Source organism: Ceratotherium simum, chromosome 36, assembly GCF_057802395.1.
Source record: "Ceratotherium simum simum isolate JZ-2026a chromosome 36, ASM5780239v1, whole genome shotgun sequence".
Taxonomy (NCBI): Eukaryota; Metazoa; Chordata; class Mammalia; order Perissodactyla; family Rhinocerotidae; genus Ceratotherium; species Ceratotherium simum.
The window spans coordinates 9059012-9080781 of record NC_141935.1 but is presented as its reverse complement, the minus strand read 5'-3'; the positions used below and the strand labels follow the sequence as shown (position 1 = coordinate 9080781).

Below are 21770 nucleotides of genomic sequence, written 5' to 3'. Positions count from 1 at the left end.
CCTGGAGGCCATTTGCTAGGCTTGGGTCCGCTCCAGATGGGAAGGGAATCTTAGTGTGCTGCACATCTTTTGCCAAACCCCACCCTGGCCCAAGCTGGGACGCGAGAGCCCCGGGCCGCCCTCAAGGCGCGTCCTGGAGCCCCCAGCGCGCACTCTAGGAACAGACGCACCGGCCTTCCGTGCAGGTGCGCGCGCACCTGTCGCCCGCCGCATGCGCGCCGCGGGGCAGGAGGTGCGCGCCCGGCGCGCGTGCGCCCGGCAGTGCTCCCGTACGTGCGCCGCCCGTGGGCGCCGTGTCTCCGCGCTCCGAGCTCCGCGCCGGGAGTCGGCCCCGTACCGAGTGGGGACTGGGCGGGGCGTGTTCCGGGGCGCTCGCGGCTCCCCCTGGCGGCGGCCGGGCGGCGCTGGCGGCGCGCAGTCAGGCGTTCTCCGCGGGCAGCCGGCGGCGGGGCCTCGCCGTCAGCGCGGGGTCCTCGGCGGCCTGGGTGGTTGCGGCCGCGGCTGCTGGCGTAGACGAGGGCGGCTGCTGGCTCGGCGGCTGGTGCTCGCGGCGGCGGCGGCGGCGGCGGCGGAGGGAGAGGGCGCGGCGGCGCGGGACGAGGGAGGCCGGCGCGGCGGCGGCGGCGGCGCCCGGGGCCGGCGGCGGCGCGGGGGGGGAAGATGGCGGACGTGCTGAGCGTCCTGCGACAGTACAACATCCAGAAGAAGGAGATCGTGGTGAAGGGAGACGAAGTCATCTTCGGCGAGTTCTCCTGGCCCAAGAACGTGAAGACCAACTATGTGGTCTGGGGGTGAGTCCGGCCGGGCGGTGGCCGGGGGGCGGCAGGGCGGAGCAGGGCGCCCCGGGCGACCTGTTTCCCAGCCCCTCCCCCCGTTTCCCGTGGGGACGGGGAAAAACGGGTGCTCTGGGTGGAAGTTCTTCTCTGGAGCAGAAGTTAGACTGGCAGGTGAGGAGGGCCCGGGGGGCGGCGTCCGGAGTGCTCCGTGCTTTAGGTCCTGGGGACGCCGCAGGGAGGGCAGCGGGGCAGTGGGTGCCTTTCCCGGATCGTCTCCCCCGGCGGGTGAAGGTGCGCGAAGGAGCGCCCGTCCCGTCCCCCGCGCCTCTCCCTGTGCTTCAGTCTTTCCTCTCTGCCCGAGGCTGCGTGTGTTGTAACTCTCTCTGCTGGCCCTTGCGGCTCCCGGTCTGTCTCTCCTCTCCTTTCGTGATTCGCTCCCGAAGAGAGAAGGGAACCGACTCGGTGAAGTTAGGACGGGAGAGGGGTCTGGTCACTTAGGGCGAGTCACCCGAATCTGTGCTCGAGGCGAAGGCAGGAGTGTCCGCAGGGAGCAAGTTACTGTGAAGGGCAGTGGGCTTTACAGAGCGTGATGTGCGATTTGGGGAAATGTTTTGAAGAGAAGTGTTTTGGAACGTTGATCCACGTGGGGCTTTCTGAATTTGTCTTGAAGGAAAACGTCTAGAGAGAGGCCTGGTTGATCATCGTTTGCGGGTCTTTTCAGTGATGTTTCTTTCCGTTGATGTTTTTTTCTGGGAGTAATTAGGACCTTGAACCAGAACTTCCATACCCATTTTGTTTGATTGAATGGGAGCAGTGGGCTTTATGAAGAGTTGGTGAAAAGCTAGGGGAAATTTAGTTTGTTGGTTGGTTTTTAGTTTTTGTTTTTTGGTCTGGAGGGGTTATGGTTTAATTAGCTTTATGAAATGTTGATGAAATGACATCATTCTGAGTTTCCTGTGTTTTGTCCTTCCAAAAGAATTTGCAAAGCAGAATTATATTTGATTGGAGTTTTAACTGTGTGTGTGTGTGTGTTTTTTCTTTAAAAAGTGGTTAAGGAGTCCTCAGGGTGTAGGGCAGCTCAATCTGAGAAATAGAAAAAATTGTTTTTTAGTATTCTGATCCCTTACTCAGAGGAGGTTAACTTAATCAGAATAGAGGAGATAAAACCTAACTTGATATGAATTGCAGTCCAGCTCTTAAGAAGAGAGCAGTCACTTCTAGCTTGGATATGAGGTAAGGTTTCATAGAAGTGTTTGGCATGTAGAGATGCTGCAGATTTTTCTTGTATAAATGGATGAACAAATGAATAAGCTTTAAAGAATGGGTAGGAATTCTGAGGGTGAAATGGTGGGTTAGATCTTCCAGGACCGGGGAACTGAGTGCTTTTAAAGGCATGAGAGCTGGAAAGGAAATGTTTTGACAGCAATTCAGTGAAGCCAGGAGTGAAAAAGGAATGCTTAGAATAGTAGATTTCAAACTTTTACAACAGTGAATCACAGCAACAAATACATTTTCATTTACCATTCATCTCTGTGTGCACGTGTAACTGTGTACACATTTGTTACTTTAAACAGTACTTACCCTTATTGCATGCAAGGCATTCTATTATTTTGTTTTTCTATATCATGAAAAAACCCTGGTTGTTACCCATATGTTAGATTTCAGAGTACAATAATTGGTCGTGATGTGTGGTTTGAAATATGTTGATCTAGAGGAAAAGTGGAAATAGAGGCTAGAAAAGTAGGTTTGGGGCTGATTAAACTGGGCCGTATTCAGATGAATTCAAGTAATACATTGGCATTTGTAGATGGGGGAGAATGTAGTAGGCGGGGTGGGATTGGACGCTAACATTTGTTGTGCTCGTGTTAAAGAGCTTGTACCCTGAGACTACATTGTTTTATCACAGGTAGAATTCATTTTGGTTTTATATCATTGGTTTAATTTAATTTAATTTAATGAAGCATGTCATAAGAATTACACCTGTGAATTGGCTGTGTTTACTGTAAGAATGTTGTTAGGGATGTTGTTCAGCAGTGTCTTACTTAGGAGACAGGATACATTTCTTGTAAGTTTAGCAGCAGTAGTAGCTGTGCTTCTCCTCATCAGTTCGGTTGTTTTCTCTTATGGATCCTGTCCAGTCTGTAACTGATTAGGTTTTCTCTCTGTTGACAAAGCCCAGAACCTAATTTGGGCCAAGTTCTAAAAGGTGTGTAGTACCTCAGAGTATGAATATGGTGTGCTTTCCCTAAGTCTTGCTCTGGTTCTTGTCTGCCTTTGTGTTCCTTTTGCCCTAATGACAGTTCCACTTATTAGATTTCACACTTTGTTTTTGTTAGCCATGTTAAATCCATTGTTGGATAGCAAAGTGACTATAGATCAATTAATACATAAAATTAAGCCCCACAAGTTGAATTAGAATTGTGAGTAAAAATCTTGTCTTAATTATTTCAGGACTGGAAAGGAAGGCCAACCCAGAGAGTACTACACATTGGATTCTATCTTGTTTCTACTTAATAATGTGCACCTTTCTCATCCTGTTTATGTCCGACGTGCAGCCGTAAGTAGAATTCATTTTAAAAGTGTTTTGATTTAATCGATGGTATCATTTGGCATGGAGAACTTCCCTCTTGGGTTTCCAATACAAAGAATGAAAGGTTTGTCTGTATGGAAGTCTCCTGGAGGGTCGAAATTAGATCACTGTGACTTATGCAGATTTTTTAATCTGTGACTTTTTCATGTAAAATCTGGGTAATGTTTACAACAACAGAAGTTTTAAGGACATTTCTGGGGATGTTTTAAAAAATTTGTGAGCCTCTGGAAGGATCCTGGTATTCAGAACTCCAGTTTAATGTCAAGAAAACTTTCTTTTTTGGCATCAAAAAGAATCAAGACTAACAGACAAGTTTGTTTTTTTTTTTTTTTTTTTTTGTGAGGAAGATGAGCCCTGAGCTAACATCCGTTGCCAGTCCTCCTCTTTTTGCTGAGGAAGACTGGCCCTGAGCTAACATCCATGCCCACCTTCCTCCACTTTATATGGGACACCGCCACAGCATGGCTTGACAAGCGGTGCCTTGGTGCGCCCCCAGATCCAAACCCCGGGCCCCCGTAGCAGAGCGCACACACTTAACTGCTACGCCACAGTGCCGGCCCCAACAGACAACTTTTTAAAATTAATTTTTAATCAATTTAATAAACTTCTTTCATAGTTTATTGATAAATTCATTTGTTTTCAATTTTGCCTGCTTTGTGCATCTCAGTTTTTGAACACTGCGTTTCTGAACAAGAAATACATATTTAGTGTCAAATACATATTGAAAAAATAATACCTAGGATGAAACTACTTGGGACATGGGAAATAGTGGGATAAAATAGCAGCATCTCTCTCTTAAAGCTGTAACTCATATTAGACGTTTGAAAACTGAATTGGGCAGTAGTTCGAGTGTTTTGTTGGATATATCCATTCACTTTGGGGTGGTAAAGATGATGCCGATACTTGGTTTCGATGTAGAGATTCTGTTCTGAGGGAATGGTCATAGCACGTGGCTGGTAGCTGTGACTGTTACTGTGGGCCTTAGGACCCTTCGTCACGTAAGATTGAACTCTTGTTTTTCTTAAATACTTGACAGATTGAAAGGGCAGAATTCTAGGGTTCTTACCAACTTTTTCTCCTAACTGCTTTTTGTTATTTGCCCTTTCTTGTGAGCAGACCATTTCTGAAATAAGTTTTCCTGACCCATAGCTCCTATTTTAGTGTGAGTAGACTTAGATCTTTTTCACTTGGCTGTAATGTGTACATAATTCATTAGTGACCAAATGATGACGAATGTTGTCAGACTTAGAAACAGTAATTTAAAGAAAATTAATTCAGGGCCGGCCCTGTGGCTTGGTGGTTAAGTGCGCGCGCTGCGATGCTGGTGGCCCGGGTTCGGATCCCGGGTGCGCATCGAGGCGCCACTTCTCCGTTCATCCTGAGGCCGAGTCCCGCATGCAGCAACTAGAAGGATGTGCAGCTACGACATACAACTATCCACTGGGGCTTTGGGGGGAAAAAATAAAATAAATAAAATCTTTAAAAATAAAGAAAATTAATTCAAATCTTTTAACTATATATGATATTATATATGATGTAGACTAGTTTTTAAAAACAAGCACAAAAAGCCTGTGGGCTCTTAAATGTGTATACTTGTAAGCAAAAATTAAAATTTAGCCTACTCTTAAAAAAAAAGAATAATTTTAAGTGATTAAACATAGTTCAACTCTATCACTGAGGAGTGTGTGCAGAATGTTTGGTGCAGTGAAATGTAATCAGTACTCAATATAAGATAATTAGAGATAGTACAGGTTCTTGTTAGTTCATTGTTGCTTGTATAAAGTGACAAGGATTTTGACTATATAATCCTGTAGCCACCAGTTTTTCCCCTACTCTGTTGTTTGTTTACATTATAAAAATGATATAGAAAATTGTGGTAATTACAAGATTCATTGAATTCATGGCCGGCAGATGACTTGGTGCTTAAATATGTAGTTTTATTTGTTTTGCACACATCTTTACAAATAGCTTATGTAGAAGATTAAAGGAAAATTGTCCATTTTACCAAAATAGATACATTTTCCAGGTTTAATTTTTTTTTTTTTTTTTTTTTTTTGGTGAGGAAGATCAGCCCTGAGCTAACATCCATGCTAATCTTCCTCTTTTTGCTGAGGAAGACCAGCTCTGAGCTAACATCTATTGCCAATCCTTCTCCTTTTTTTTTTCCCCCCAAAGCCCCAGTAGATAGTTCTGTGTCATAGTTGCACATCCTGCTAGTTGCTGTACGTGGGACGCGGCCTCAGCATGGCCGGACAAGCGGTGTGTCAGTGTGCGCCCGGGATCCAAACCCGGGCCGCCAGTAGTGGAGCATGGGCACTTAACTGCTAAGCCACGGGCCCGGCCCTCCGGGTTTAATTTTTAATCTTTTTTTCTCTGCATACAGAATTTATACACCCTCAAGGATAAAAAAGAAATATGTAACGTAGAAATTAACCACCATTAACACATTCCTGTATCATCTCCTTTTTTCCCATACCTAAACAACATATGCCTATTGTTAATTATGAAAATTTAGTTTTAGTGTCTGTTAGTTTATTTGAAAGAGTTGAAGTAGAATATTTTGGGAAGATCTGGTTTGTGTGAGAGAAAAGAAAGCACTTTGGAAACACTGCGTAAAATGAGCAAGCAGTGGGACTAAAAAGATATTTGCCCCAACTATGCCAACCGTCATGAGTAAAATTAGGAAATAAATACTTAGAGTAGGCCAAGGGAACAAAAAAGACTGGGATTGATAGTTTGAAGAGGGATAGTGTCACTGTTGTGTTTCTGATGATTATCTTTTATATATCTTACTGGAATTTCAAGAGTAAAGTTACAAAAAATTAATATGCTTAAAATTTTTCAAGATTTTTATTAGGTTCTTTTAGCCTAGTCATTTTCTAAAAATATGATTCTAAATAAATGTTATCAAGATACATGGGAATACAATTGAGACATTACATGATGTTTATCTTTACCAAGTTTCTTACAATTGTTATTGATTTGATATCTAATTTAAAATTTTGATTTCAGACTGAAAATATTCCTGTGGTTAGAAGACCTGACCGAAAAGATCTACTTGGATATCTCAATGGTGAAGCATGTGAGTAATTTTTAAATTGCTCTCACTCTTAAATAGACGTTTATTTTTTTTTCCCCCCTAAGAAATAAGAAGCAATGGGAAGAGAATTTGTAGTCCCACTAAAAAGTGGACCTACTTGCCGCTGTGTTTGTATGCTTCCTTTCCTGTGGTGGTGAATGCAATCTTTGCTCTCGAGGCCAGTCGCCCCTTCCTTGTGTATGCATCCCATCTCCTTTCACACCCTCAAAGACTCTCTCTCACATGTTCAGTTTTCTCCTTTCTTCTGCATCGTTCCCTTTGTAATACATACAGTAAGATCTCCCGGTTAAACCAAATTTTTTGACCCCACATTCCTACTGTCTGCTGCTCCATTTATTGTCGTCTTTTTATTGCAAAATTCTTGGCAAGAGTTATGATATCACTGCTTCCTCTTCTTTACCTCTGATTCTCTCTTGAATCCACCCCAGTCTGGCTTTCTGCCTCACCCTCCCACTGAAGTTACACTTGTAAGGCCAACACTGACTTAAGGGTTGCCAGAGCCTTTGGTCTCTCTCATCCATGGCTTGCTTGACCTCTCAACAGCATTTGGTGCTGTTGGCTACTCTGTTGGGGAAAGCCTTCTTCACCTGGCGTTCGGAGCACCAGACTCTTGGTTCTCTTTCTACTCATTGTCCATTTCTCATTTTATTTTGCTTACTTCCTTGTCTCCAACACTGGCCTGTTCCTGAGCTCCAGATTTATAAATTCCCTGTCAGCATATTCCCTTGGATATTTAATAGGCAACTGAAATTTAACATATCCAAAATAGAATGCTGGTTTCCTCTTTTCCTTCTCCCTGCAAACAAAAGTAAAACAGCAAGTTGGTTCTCCCATCTCAGTAAATGGTATCCCATTCATGTAGTTGCTTAGGCCAAAAACCGTGGAGAAACCTTGGTTTCTCTTCTTTCACATCTCACATCCATTCCATCAGCAAGTCCTTTTCTTTACCTTTAAAACTATAACTTCTTACCCTTCTGCTCCCACCATATTCCATCCTTCCTCTTTAGACTGTTGCATACCCCTCCCACAGGTCCCCACTCTTTGTTTTCTACAGTGTAGTCTCCGCCTACCAGTTAGAGTGACCTGGTTTTGAAAAAGCATGTAAACTTGATCGTGTTATCACCTGCTCAAGGCATCCTGTGACTTCCCATCACACTTAGAATAAAGCCCATACTCCTTGTCCTGACCTGCCTGATCTTGCTTCTGCCCAAATCTCTGTGACCTCGTCTTCTGCCAGTCTTCCTTTGCTCCCAACAGTTCAGTCTTCCTGGTTCTTTTAACTGTTCTAACCCTTAGAGCCTTTGCACTTGCTGTTCCCTCTGTGTTCATTTCTGTTTCTCTGCATTGTCACAAGGTCACTTCTTATCACCTCATTCAGGTCTGTGCTCAGATATTGTTCTGTCAGAGAGAGCTTATGTGACCACTCTAAAATATAAAATAGCGTTGCTTTTCCTATACTCTTGTCTGTATGTAGTACCATCCTAATTTATTTTTCGTCAAGACCCTTGCATTGACCTGATATTACATATTTGTTTGTTTGCTTATATATTGTCTGTCTCCCCCACTAGAGGGTAAAGTCTAAGGGGGCAGACAGTTGTTAAAAACCCAGCAATTAGAACAGTGGTTGATAGTAGGTGCTAACTTGAATAAATGGATAGTTATTAATTTGCTATCTTACAAAATACGAATAAATTGATGTAATGGAGCTGTTTGGTCTTATCTTCCCTGAGGTGGAGTTTACTACCTTTAAGTAATCAATAGAGGTGTTGTCACTATTCTGCTCCACAGTAAGATTGATTTGCCCAGAGTCTCATGCATAATGGAAGGACCGTCGTCAGGAGTTCGTCTTCCTGTACTGTCCTCATTGAGCATGCAGCAGGCACTTACTGAGTGCTTATTCTTAAAGGCATTGTGCTGGGTGCTGTATCAAATGCAGAATCCCTGTCCTGAGCATGTCTCCGTCGTGCAGAGTAGACTGATAAACAAGGGGTTAGAAACTGGGGGAGGGTTGAGGAGGGTCCTAGTTCTGCTGTGAAGAGGATGGAAGTGAGGAGGATAGGCAGTGGTACACTTGTTAAAAACAGATTTTTTTTTGCTTCAGAAGATCTAGTATAGAGTGTAGGAGTCTTTGTTTTTAATAAGTATCTCAGATGAGCCTGATAATTACACTAGTTTGGAAGGGAGTACTTGAGAGCAAATGGTTTTTCTGTTTGGAATCCAGAAAAGAGTTGCCATTCATCCGTCCATGTCATTTCCTGTACTTTCTATAGGACAAATAAATTGTCAACAAATATATTGCTTTGCTAATTTTTAAAAACTTGGTAATTTAATGATTTAATGAAAAAGTTGAGCAAATCTTAAGATATTCCATGTTTTTAGACAGGAAGACATAACAGCTTAAAGATGTCAGTTCTTAACATAATTTATACATTTAACATGATCCCAATAAAAATCTTTACAGTTTTTCTTGAAGGAAGGGTGGAACTAGACAAGATGATTCTCAAATTCATTTGGTAAAAAGTAAGTGTCATAAAAATTTGGAGAAGAGCAATGAGAAAATACTAGCCATTCTAGAGTTTAGAACTTAAAGCCTTAACAGTATAATAAAAGTGAATGGATAAACTGCTGGAACAACTTTTTTATCAATTAGATGTTAAATTATGTGAATTTAACATGATTAATGAGACATGTCAAATCAAAGGTGGGATTATTCAACTAATACGTTGTTAAAATTAAGAAAGTTCTGCATTATATATAAAAAAATACATAACAAGCTGGGAAAAGATTTTCAACTCATATCGTAGTAAAAGGGCCAGTCTCACTAATAATATGAAGTGGTCCTAGAAATATATACATAAAAGACCAACAACCCAGTGAATTATGGTCATATAATTCACAGAAAAAGTGATAAATCATAGGAAAAATGCTTAATTTCATTTATAAGGAGAGAATTGCAAATTCAAACTATAGAGATAGCAATTTTTTTTTTACTGGATAGATAAAAAACTAGAAGTTTGATAGCACACTCTGCTGAGGCTGTGAGGAAACACATATTCTGATATACTGTTGGTTGTGGTGTCAATTGATATAACCTCCACTGAAGAAATTTGACAGTAACCTGTCATCACAAATTGGACGTAGAAATCCTGTATGTGGGTCTTTGTCCTAGTGGTATATTTGGAAATGTATGAAGCAGTATGTATGTAAAGTTATTCATTGTGCCATTGTTTGTAGTGGCAAAAGACTGTTTGAATTGAACTGCCCATCTATAGGGAACTACTTAAATTGTTATTAATCCGTACAGTAGAATACTATGTAGCTATGAAGAAAAGAGTTAAAAAGTGCTCCACCTACTGATATGGAAGGATGTTGGAGATAATAGTGTTAACATTAAAAAAAAAATAGGAAGGTTCAGAACAGTTGTAGAGTATGCTATCTTTTGTGGAACAAAAAGGGGGAAAATAAAAGTGTAATTTTTTATTTCTTGTATTTACAGAAGGAAACTCTAGAAAGATATGTAAAAGACTAACAGTAGTTACCTTGGGTGGTGGTAAATAGGGGGATGGGAATAGGTACACCCCTTTTATCATTTCATTATTTTGAACCGTTCAAAAATTAAATGATTTTAATTTAAAAAATAATTTAAATTTTTTTTACCAATTGTGGTTAACAATTGCATTTTTGTAAATAAAATTTAAATGGTAATTTAAATAAAATATTGAATTGTAAATAAAAATTGCATTTTTAAAGTGACTGCTAACTTAAAAAAAAACTTTTCCCTCATATACATATGTTTATGTATTTGTGTTTAGATCCACTTTTATGTGCATGTGTTGTAATATTGGATTGTGTTCTTTGAAGTGACGAGTTGATTACAGTCAGATTATTTCAATATTTGTAAGTTAAATTGTTAAAAATAGTTTGTCCTCTTACAGACTTTCTAATACAGATTAATCTTTTATAACAAAATGCTTTAACAAAGCTACTTTTAAAAGTTATTTTTTACTTAGGGAAATCACCGTATATAAAATAAGAAATATAACAAATCGTAAGCATTTCACTTCTAATCATATCCAATATATGTGTTCAAATGTTGATCTTCTCACATAAATCTTTTTAAATCTTCAGCAACATCGGCAAGTATAGACAGAAGTGCCCCTCTAGAAATAGGTCTTCAGCGATCTACTCAAGGTATGTCTTGTCACATGGTTACATTGAACTTTCAAAAACCTATCCCAAAACTATACATTTATTTACTTCTTTTTTGCTTTCAGTCAAACGAGCTGCAGATGAGGTTTTAGCAGAAGCAAAGAAACCACGAATTGAGGTAATGGAACTTTATTTTAAAGGGGACTCGTATTCTTACGGAAATTGGACTTGTGTAGCAGTAAGAATTCTTTGCTCGTGGTAGTCCTAGTAGGTTTTTTTCTGGAAAAATTGTTGTGGTGGAATGAGCAGTTGATTAGTAAGTAGCTTGAGCTATAGTTTAAGATCTCTCCCATACGAGCTTTGTGATGGACGTGTCGCTGCATTTTCTCTGCCTTTATGTCCGTATTGATGAAAGTGTTGGATTAGATCAGGGTTCAGAAACCTTTTATAAAGGGCCAGATGGTGCATAGTTCGGGCTTTTTGGGCCATTTAGTGTCTCTCCAGCTACTCCACTGTGCTACTGTGGTGTGAAAGCAGGCGTAGACAGTACACAAGTGAGCAGCTGAGGCTGTGCTCCAATAAAACTGTGCAACACAGATGGTGGGCCAGGCGTGGCCTTTCGCTTGTACTTTGCCTACCCCTGGAGTAAGATGGTATGGGAATTTGCTTCGCTCTTAAGAGCTGTGAACATGAAGTGCTTATTACAGTTATTTCTTAAAATATTGACATATCAGTCTACTTATTTTTTGTAGCATTTTGTAGCCAGTAAGTGGGATATTAATATTGGGAAGTAAGGATAGTTCACGTGAAATAGAAGCCACATAAGAAATGCAGTTACTTTTGGAAAGAAAATGTGTCCATCAGTTGATGTACTGCATAAGACAGTTAAACCTTAGGAATTTTAATTGTATGATTATGATACTATTTATTTAAATTTGTAACAAGCCCCAGATCTGTTACATATAAAACCCCCTGAAAATGGAGGATTATGCTCTAGAGGTACACTTAAAATCTGAGAAATGACTAAACTGGTCAGGTGTCAATGATATAGGAATAACATTTGTAGTCGTCACTAGTGTTAACATTCCCCTAAATCTTTTCATTTCACACTTGTATAAAAATCAAATAGGGGTACATTTTGCCTGCTACATAGATAGCAAAGCATCCATGATTAAGGACAAGAAAGGTAACTGTTAAAAGGAAGGGGATGGTGGGTGAGTTCGCACAGTAGAATCATTGACAACTGTTGATGCTAAAATAATGTAATTTAATTAAGCGTACCCTGAGACATGGGCCTGGGTTTTTTTAGGTAATGTGAATAATGGTATAATGCTAGGTGATGTTCTCTGTACTTTGTGTGTATTGACTCATGTGATCCTTATGACCTCCTGAAGTTGGCAGTACTCGGCATGTCATCTATGAGCAAACCGGCCTAGACAGAATGAGTGACTTGCTGAAGTTCACAGAACCAGGAGGAGAGCCCAGGCAGTCTGGCTTCTCGCCATTCCACTATAATGGGTACAGAATTTTGTGGCAATAAACTGAAGTTTTCCCCAACTCTCTTCGTATGAAAGGAAGTCGTGACCCAGTATGAGCAAAACGATATTTAAGGATACTATTTATTTAGAAAAACCCGAAATTCACAGTTTAATTATTTGAAAAAAATTGAACATGTCAGAAATGCTAATTTACTAGGATTTCAGTAACTTGAAAAATCAGCAGGAAATAGCATAATAAAATACATTCCAGAGCATTTATAGAGTTAAACTGAGTTACGTAAACAGCTGTATTACATAAACAGTTTTCAGTGCAGCAGATATACATTGAGATCCTTCAAGGCACTATGCTGGGAGAGGGAAACCGTGAGGGCAAGGGTTCTGATCTGATTAAGATCTAGACTGCAGTTGTCTTTAAAACCAGCAGTCTCCTAAGGAACTTGAGTAAAATGTGTTATACTTGTATTACAAATGGCAAAAATTTAATGCATTTGCTAAAATATTATCTTTGCATTCATGTCAACAATATGTCTAAGAATTTTACGTGATAGATTAATATTAGAGCACGAACTGGAGCACAGCATCTTTTTAGATACCTTGAATATATTGATGCTTTTTATACAATTTCATATTCCATTATCCACAGACACTGACTCTGATCCTCAGTTTTCTCATTTGTTGTATGTGGGCATTGAACTAGGTCAGAGTTACTAAGTTTGATTTTTAAGTGATACAATACTTTTCAGACTAAATTTTACCTGAAATTCTAATCTGCAAATTAGATCAAAGCTGAGCTACCAAAGTTGAATTCAGACAAGAAGTGTCCCATTGGGCACTTTGTAGGAAACTTGTAATGTTCTGAGGAACATGCTTTCAAAACAATTAAAGTTTCACTTCTAGTGTTTTGATCTGTGCTGATGGATTCAGGACCTGGGGCAACAGATGAAAAAAAATCTAGATCCAAAGTGAAATTTTTGACTGGTGAAGGCTTTTCAGAAAATTTACTTATAAACTTGCCTGAAGAGAAGGAATTTATTTGATAAACTTTCCTGAAGAGAAGGAATTTACTTGTTGTATGATGTCTTTCTGAATAAAGATAGCCATGACAAATTATGGGAAGAACACTTAATCATAGAATAAAGTTAACTAAAGTTTTTTGGTAAGCTTTTAGTTAATTCTACTCTTACGTGATCCAACATATATTTATTATTGTTGTCTTTATGTAACTAAAAGTAATCTTAAAACTGACCTAAGGCGAATGATGCCTAGAGCTTTATAGGTGGGAATTTATGTAAGGAACAGTTATGTGCGGTGTCGCTTTCATTCTACAGTTAAATAAAAATTAATAAATATAAAAAATAAATATTCACTAGCCAGTGATTATTTTCAGGATGAAGAGTGTGTGCGACTTGATAAAGAGAGATTGGCTGCTCGCTTGGAGGGTCACAAAGAAGGGATTGTACAGACTGAACAGATCAGGTAAGAATTTCTTTAGTAGAAAGTAGGCAGTTCAGGTGTACGTAAGTGCATATGGAAAAGGCGATATTAATATGCTATCTACATTTACATTTGCCTCTTGTGTTCATGATATGCCTCAGTGCCTTAACTTCAAAAGAAGATGTGTGGGCATGTTTTATGATGGGTGATTGGAAGCCATTGTGCTCATTATACTTTTTGGAAAGCTGCCGTCTTGATTTTATTAGCATATTGATCTTTCCTTTTTAAAATTACTCCGTAATCTAAGCCACTCATTTATCACATAATCATTTGTTGATTTATAACAGAGGTCAGGAAACTTTTTCGATCAAGTGCCACGTATTAAATATTTTTGGGGCCGGCCCTGTGGCTTGGTGGTTAAGTGCGCGCGCTGCAATGCTGGTGGCCCGGGTTCGGATCCCGGGTGCGCATCGAGGCACCACTTCTCCGTCCATCCTGAGGCCGAGTCCCACATACAGCAACTAGAAGGATGTGCAGCTATGACATACAACTATCTACTGGGGCTTTGGGGGGAAAAAATAAAATAAATAAAATCTTTAAAAAAAAAAAAAAATAAATAAATATTTTTGGCTTTGCAGGTCATGTGTTTTTTTTGCAACTATTCAACTCTTTTGCAGTACGGAAAGCAGCCATAGACTACTTTCATTCATAAATGAATGGGCGTGGCTAGATTTGGCCTGTGGCCATATTTTGTTGACCCCTGATTTTTACTATAATTTAGAATCACTTCATAATTTTTTCTGGGCACAATAGGTTGCTTTTGGAAGTTTTATCCAAACTTAAAAATTCAATGCAGATTTTGAAAAGCTTTATTGAGGCTAATTGACACACAATAAACTGCACATATTTAAAGTAAGTTGATAAATTTTCACATGTGTATACATCTGTGAAACCATCATTATAATCAAGATAATGAATGTAACGTCCTCCCCATAAATTTCCTGTGTACCTTTATAATTTCACACTTCCATCCTTATATTCTTCTCTCCCCAGGCAACCAGTGATCTGCTGTCACTATAGATTAGTTTGTTTTTTCTAGAGTTACATATAAATGCAATTTTGTAGTAGGTACTTTTTTGGGGGTCTGATTTCTTTCACTTATCATAATTATTTTGAGATTCATCCGTGTTGTTGGATGTATCCGTAGTTCATTCCTTTTTATTACGGAGTACTCTTCCATTGTATGACTGTAACGGTTTGTTTTCCCAGTCACCTGTTGATAGACATTTCACTTGTTTTTTGGCTCTTACAACTAAAGCTGTAAACACTGTGTACAAGTTTTTACATGGACATGTGTTTTTATTTGTCTTGGGTAAATACCTAGGAGAAGAATGATTGGATCAGACAGTATTGTAGATTTAACTTTTTGAGAAATTGCCAAGCTGTTTTTCAAAGTGATTGTACCATTTTACATTTTTTTTTTTAATAATTTTATTTATTTATTTTTCCCCTAAAGCCCCAGTAGATAGTTGTATGTCATAGTTGCACATCCTTCTAGTTCCTGTATGTGGGACGCGGCCTCAGCATGGCCGGAGAAGGGGCGGTATGTCGGTGCGAGCCCGGGATCCGAACCCCGGGCCGCCAGCAGCGGAGTGCATGCACTTAACCACTAAGCCACCAGGCCGGCCCCCATTTTACATTTCTACCAGCAGTGTGTAAGAGTTCTAGTTTGGGCCGGCCCTGTGGCTTAGCGGTTAAGTGCACACCGCTCCGCTACTGGTGGCCCGGGGTTCGGATCCCGGGCGCGCAACAACACACCGCTTCTCCGGCCATGCTGAGGCCGTGTCCCACATACAGCAACTAGAAGGATGTGCAACTACGACATAACAACTGTCTACTGGGGCTTTAGGGGAAAAAAAAGGAGGAGGATGGCCATAGATGTTAGCTCAGAACCGGTCTTCCTCAGCAAAAAGAGGAGGATTAGCACGGATGTTAGCTCAGGGCTGATCTCCCTCACGAAAAAAATAATAATTAAACAAAAAAAAGAATTCTAGTTTGTTCACATCCCTGTCAATGCTTCATGTGGTCAGGCTGTTTAGTTTTCACTGTTCCAATAGATAGAAGATGGTATCTCGTGGTTTTATCTTGCACTGATTGATGATGTTGTAAGCATCTTTTCATGTGCTTGTTTGCCATCCTATATCATCTTTGGTGCAGTGTCTTCAAATTTTTGTCCATTTTTTTAGTGGATTGTTTTCTTATTACTGAGTTTTGAAAGTTTGTTGTATGTTCTGGATGCAAGTCCTTTTTCAGACGTGTTTGCAGACATTTCCCCCCGTCTGTGACTTGTTTTTTTATTCTCCCAGCTGTGTTTTGAAGAGTGGAATATTTTAATTTTTATGAAGTTTAATTTATCACGTGTTCTTTTGGGAATTGTGTTTTGATGTTGTATTGAAGAAATCTTTGCTTAAACAAGGTCAACAAAGATTGTCTCCTATATTTTCTTGTAGAAGTTTTATAGTTTTAGGTTTTACATTTAAGTCTGTCATCTACTTCCACTTACTTTTTTGTATATGGTATGTGATATCAATCTAAATTCATTTTTTTTTATGAGATAGGGATTGAAGTTCAGTTTTGACTGTGGATAGCCAGTTGTTTCAGCACTGTTGGTCTCCAGTGAGTTGTCTTTGCACTTGTGTGAAAAATCAGTTGTTCCATCATGTGTAGGTCTCTTTCTGGACCCATTCTGTACCATTGTTCTGTCTCTTTGCCAGTACCACACTATTTTAATTCCTATTTTTTTATAATAAGTTTTGAAATCAGATAGTGATAGCCTTCCTGCTCTATTCTTCTCTTCAAAGGATGTTTTTGCTATTTTAGGTTCTTTGCATTTTGATATGAGTTTTGGAATTAACTTGCCAATTTCTACAAAAAAGCCTGCTGGGATTTTGATTGGGATTGCATTGAATCTGCAGACCAATTTGGGGAGAATTGACATCTTGAAAATATTGAGTCTTCTGACTTAGAACAAGATATATTTCTCCATTTATTAATGGAGAGATAGTTAGGTCTTCTTTAGTTTCTTTTAGCAACATTTTGTAATTTTTAGTGTACAGGTCTTATACATATTTTTGTCATATTTATTCATAAGTATTTCATACTTTTTGATGCTGTTGTTAAGTGCTTTAAAAAAATCTCAATTCTTGTTTGTTTGTTAGTATAGAAATACGGTTGATTTTGGGGTATGGATCTTATATCCTTCAGTCATGCTCAACTCATTGATTAGTTCCTGAACGTTTCTTTGTAGATTTCATTGGCTTTTCTACATAGACAATCGTGTTGCTTACACATAAAATACATCTTTACTTCTTTCTTTCCAAACTGGATGTGGCTGGACTCGCTAATCCAGTGTTGAATAGAAGCAGTGAGATTAGACATTCTTGTCTTGTGCTTCATCTTAGGGGAAAGCAGTCTTTCACCATTAAGCATGTTAACTTAGGGTTTTATGTAGAAACTCTTTAACAGGTTGAGGAAATACCCTGTTTTTTTTTTTGCTGAGATTTTATCAGAAAAGAATGTTGACTATGTCAAATGGTTTTTCTGATTCAACTGAAATGATCATAGAGTTTTTCTTTTTTGTTAATATTGTGAGTTAAATTAATTTTTTGAATGTTTGCATTCCATGGATAAATTCTACGTGGTCGTTTTATTAGTTATATATTTTGCTGCATAACAAATTAACCCAAAACATAGTGGCTTAAACTGCACACGTTTGTTATCTCAGTTTCTGCGGGTCGGAAGTCCTGGGATGATGTAGGTGGCTTCTCTGCTTCGGGGTCTCTCACAGTGCTGCAGTTAAGGTGTTGGCCCGGACTGTGGTCTCATGTGTAGGCTTGTTTGGGGAAGGATCTGCTTCCAAGCTCACTCATATGGTTGTTGGCAGAATTTAGTTCCTTGCAGGTTGTTAGACTAAGACTTCAGTTCCTCACATGTTATCTAGAGGACTCTCTTCATTCTTTGTTGCATTTGGTGTCTCCATATGATATTTCACAATATTGCAGCTTACTTCATCAGAGTGAGCAAGCAAAAGACAAGAGAGAGGTCAAGCAAGATAGAAGTTACAGTTTTCTATAGCCAGATTTTCAGAGTGACACCCTATCACTTGTACAGTACAGTCAGCCGTCACTTAACGATGGGAATACATTCTGAGAGATGTATTGTTAGGCGACTTTGTTGTGTGACCATCATAGAGCATACTTACACAAACCTAGATGGTATAGCCAACTATACACCTAGGCTATATGGTACTAATCTTAATGGGGCTACCATTGTATATTCAATCTGTTGTTGACTGAAATGTCATTATGTGGCGCATGACTGTATTCTATTCCTTAGAAGCAAAGTTCAGCTGGCACACACCCACAGCGAGGGGATTACCTGTGGGTGTGAATGCTAAGAGGTAGATATCATTAATAGACATTTCAGAAGCTGCCTATCACAATCATGATATGTTATCCTTTTTATATGTTATTGAATTAGATTTAAAGAAGTTTATATAGAGTTTTATGAGGTATATAGTTTTCTTGTTATGCCTTTGTCTAGTTTCATATCAAGATGATTCTGGTCTCAGAATGAATTGGAAAGTATTTCCTTCTCTTCAGTATTCTGGAAGACTTTGTTTAGAATTGGTATTATTTCTTCCAACATTTGGGAGAATTTACTAATGAAGCCATCTGTGCTATAGTTATATTTATTTTTATATATTTCTTTCAGTTAAAGTTTTAAACTATAAATTCAATTTCTTTAACAGTTGTAGGGCTATTCTCTCTCATAATGCTGTGGTTCTCTCTGTGTTTTGAGTGTTTCTTTGAAAGAATTTGTCCATTTCATGTAAATTGTCAAATTTATTGGCATAAGGTTGTTCATAATATCTTTTTATTATGTCTGGAATCTGTACTGATGTCCCCTCTTTCATTCTTGTTGTTAGTAATTTGTGTCTTCTCTGTTAGTTTCTCTTAGTCTGGCCAAAAAGTTGATCAATTTTATTGATCTTCTTAAAGACCCAGATTGGAGTTTTTCTCAGTCTTTTTTTTTCTCCTTTTTGATTCTTTGATTGCTGCTCTGATCATTATGATTTCCTTTCTTCTGCTTACTCTGGGTTTAATACACTCTATAGTTTTTTATGGGGGAAGCTGAGGTCATTGATTTCCCTCTAAATACTGCTTTAGTGGCATCTCATAATTTTAATATGTTTTTTCATTTTCATTCACTTCAAAATTACTTTCTAATTTCCCTTGTGATTTCTTCTTTGACTCGTGGATTGTTTGCACGTGAGTTATTTGATTTCTAAAGATTTGGGGATTTTCTATAGATCTTTCTGTTATTGATTTCCAGTTTATTCCAAAGTGTGGTTATACTTTGTATGACTTGAATCCTTTGAAATGTATTGAGACTTGTTTTTTGCCCCCAGATATGGTCTGTCTTGATAAAAGTTCTGTGTGCACTTGGAAAGAATGTGTACAGGCATACCTCATTTTATTGTGCTTCACAGATACTGTTTTTTTACAAGACCCTCCACTAACAAAAAGATTACGACTCACTAAAGGCTTAGATGATGATTAGCATTTTTTAGCAATAAAGTGTTTTTTATTTAAGGTATGTGGATTGTTTTTTTAGACATAATGCTATTGCACACCTAATAGACTACCATGTAATGTAAACATAACTTTTATATGCACTGGGAAACCAAAAAACTCATGTGACTCGCTTTATTGCAATATTTGCTTTATTGTGGTGGTCTGGAACTCAACCCACAATATCTCCCAGGTATGCCTCTATTCTGCTGTTATTTTGGAGTGTTTTACGAAGGTCGGTGAGGTCAAGTTGGTCGATATCCTCAGTTCAGTCTTCTGTACCCTTGTATTCTGCCTTACTTGTTTTATTAATTATTGAGATGGGATTATTGAAATCTCTGACTGGATTTGTCTATTTTTCCTTGCAGTTCTATCAGATTTTATTCTGTCTACTTTGAAGCTCTCTTATTAGGTGTAAATCTTTAGGGTTGTGGTGTTCTCTTGATAAATGAATCTTTTTATCATTATGAAATGACCTTTATCCCTGGCAATATTCTTTGTTTAAAAAAAATCTACTTTTTCTCATGTTAACCTGGTCATTTTTCCAGCTTTTGGCTCATGTTAGCATAGTATATCTTTTTCATCCTTTTACTTTTTAAAAAAAATTGTAAAATACACAGAACATAAAATTTACCATCTTAACCATTTTTAAGTGTACAGTTTAATAGTGTTAAGTACTTTCACATTGTTGTGCAACCATCTCCAGAACTCTTTTCATCGTGAAAACTGGCATCCTTTTACTTTTCACCTATATGTCTTTATAGAGTAAATGCTTTTCTTCTATGTTTAGATTTACACTTAATGTGATTATTGATATGGTTAATTTTAATTGATCATTTTGCTATTTTTTATTTGTCTCTTCTGTTCTTTGTTCCTTTTTTTGGATTAAATGAATATTTGTTGTAATACCATTTTATCTCTTTGTTGGCTTATTAGTTATAACTTATTTCTGTGTTTGCTTTAGGGTTTTTAGTATTCATGGTTTATAGCATCACAGTCTACCTTTCAGTGTTACACCCCTTCATTTATAGTATAGGAACCTTACAATAGGATGCTTCCACTTCTCTCCTTTTGGCCTTCGTGATACTATTGTCATACGTTTTACTTATACTTATGTTGTAAACACCAATATGCATTGTTCTTATTCTTGTTTGAACAGTTATCTTTTAAAGAAATTGAAATAATAAGAAAACATGCTTATATATTTTCAGATACCATTTCCGTTGCTCTTCATTCCTTTGTGTAGATCCATATCATTTTGTTCATTCTGCCCCAAAGACTTCTTTTAACATTTTATTGTGCAGGTCTGCTGGTGATTAATTCTTTCAACTTTTTATTTCTGAAAAAGTCTTTATTTTGCCTTTTTTTTTTTGAAAGAAGTTTTTACTGGGTATAGAATTCCAAGTTACATCTTTTTAAGTATTTTAAAGATGTACCATTGACTTCTCGATTGCATTGTTTCTGATGAGAAGTCTGCTGTCATCCTTATTTTTGTTCCTTTTTATGAAGTGTATCTTTTTTCCTCTGGCTACTTTAAAAATTTTCTCTATTGCTGGTTTTGAGTCATTTAATTATCACATGACTTGGGGGAGTTTTTGTCATGGTTCTTGTGCCTGAGGTTCATTGAACTTCTTGAGGGAATTTTTGGGTTCATAATTTTCATTGAATTTGGGACATTTTTGGCGTTTCTTCAAATATTTTTTTTTCTGTTTCCATGTTTCTGAACTCCAGTTACTCAAACTCTGCTTGAAGTTGTCCAGCAGCTCACTTATGTTCTGTTCTTTTTTTGGGTTCTTTTTTCTATCTATTTCTATTTTTTTCTATTCATTTTGGATAGTAACTATAGTTGTATAGTTCACTAATATTTTCTTCTGTAATTATATTTGCAATATGTTTGTAGTCTCCAACATTGTGTTTATTATCTCTGTAAGTTGGTTAAATATGTAGTCCGTGTCTCAGCTTCTTGAACATATGAGATAGAGCTATAATAATTATTTTAATGTCTTTGCTAATCCTACATTTGTGTCAGTTTGCACTTGGTTTTGGTTTAGATTTCTTCTCATTCTGGCTCATATTTTCCTGCTCCTTTAACATGCCTTGTAATCTTTGGATACTAGACGTTTTGCATTTTACCTTGTTGAGTGCTAGAAATTTTTGTATTTCTGTAAATTGTCTTTAGTTTTGTTTTGGGACATAGTTAAATCACTTGGAAATAGTTTGTTCCCTTTGGGTCTTGATTTTAAGACTTGTTATTTGAACAATTAGTTAGGGTAATTCTTCTCTACCCATTGCTGAGGCGAGACCATTCTGAGTACTCTGCTGAATGCCCCATGAATATGAGGCTTTCATTCTGGCTGGTGGGAAGAGGTGCTGTTCTTCACCCTGTGTGAGCACTGGGCATTGTTCTCTGTGGTCCTCTGGGATGATACTGTACCCAGCTCTAGTTTCCTCTTGCTCATGTGCTAATCAGTATCCTGCTGGAACACTTGAGGGGGCCTCCTGTGCAGCTCTGTCTTAGGTGCTCTGACCTATGAATCCCAGCCACCTTGATCTTGCTGGACTCTCAGCTCCACTTTCTCAAATCAGGTA

At 38.5% G+C, this 21770-nt stretch overlaps 1 protein-coding gene across 1 annotated transcript in view; it reads left to right on the top strand.

Moving 5' to 3' along the window:
• Positions 1-421: 421 nt before the first annotated feature.
• CDC73 (cell division cycle 73) overlaps positions 422-21770 on the top strand; it is a 129588-nt gene continuing 108239 nt past the window's right edge. Inside the window, exons 1-6 of the mRNA XM_014794123.2 lie at positions 422-791; positions 3228-3333; positions 6379-6448; positions 10595-10657; positions 10741-10793; positions 13502-13590. Of these exons, the coding sequence (XP_014649609.2) occupies positions 661-791; positions 3228-3333; positions 6379-6448; positions 10595-10657; positions 10741-10793; positions 13502-13590 (512 nt within the window). The 5' untranslated portion in view covers positions 422-660. The remainder of the gene's footprint in view (positions 792-3227; positions 3334-6378; positions 6449-10594; positions 10658-10740; positions 10794-13501; positions 13591-21770) is intronic.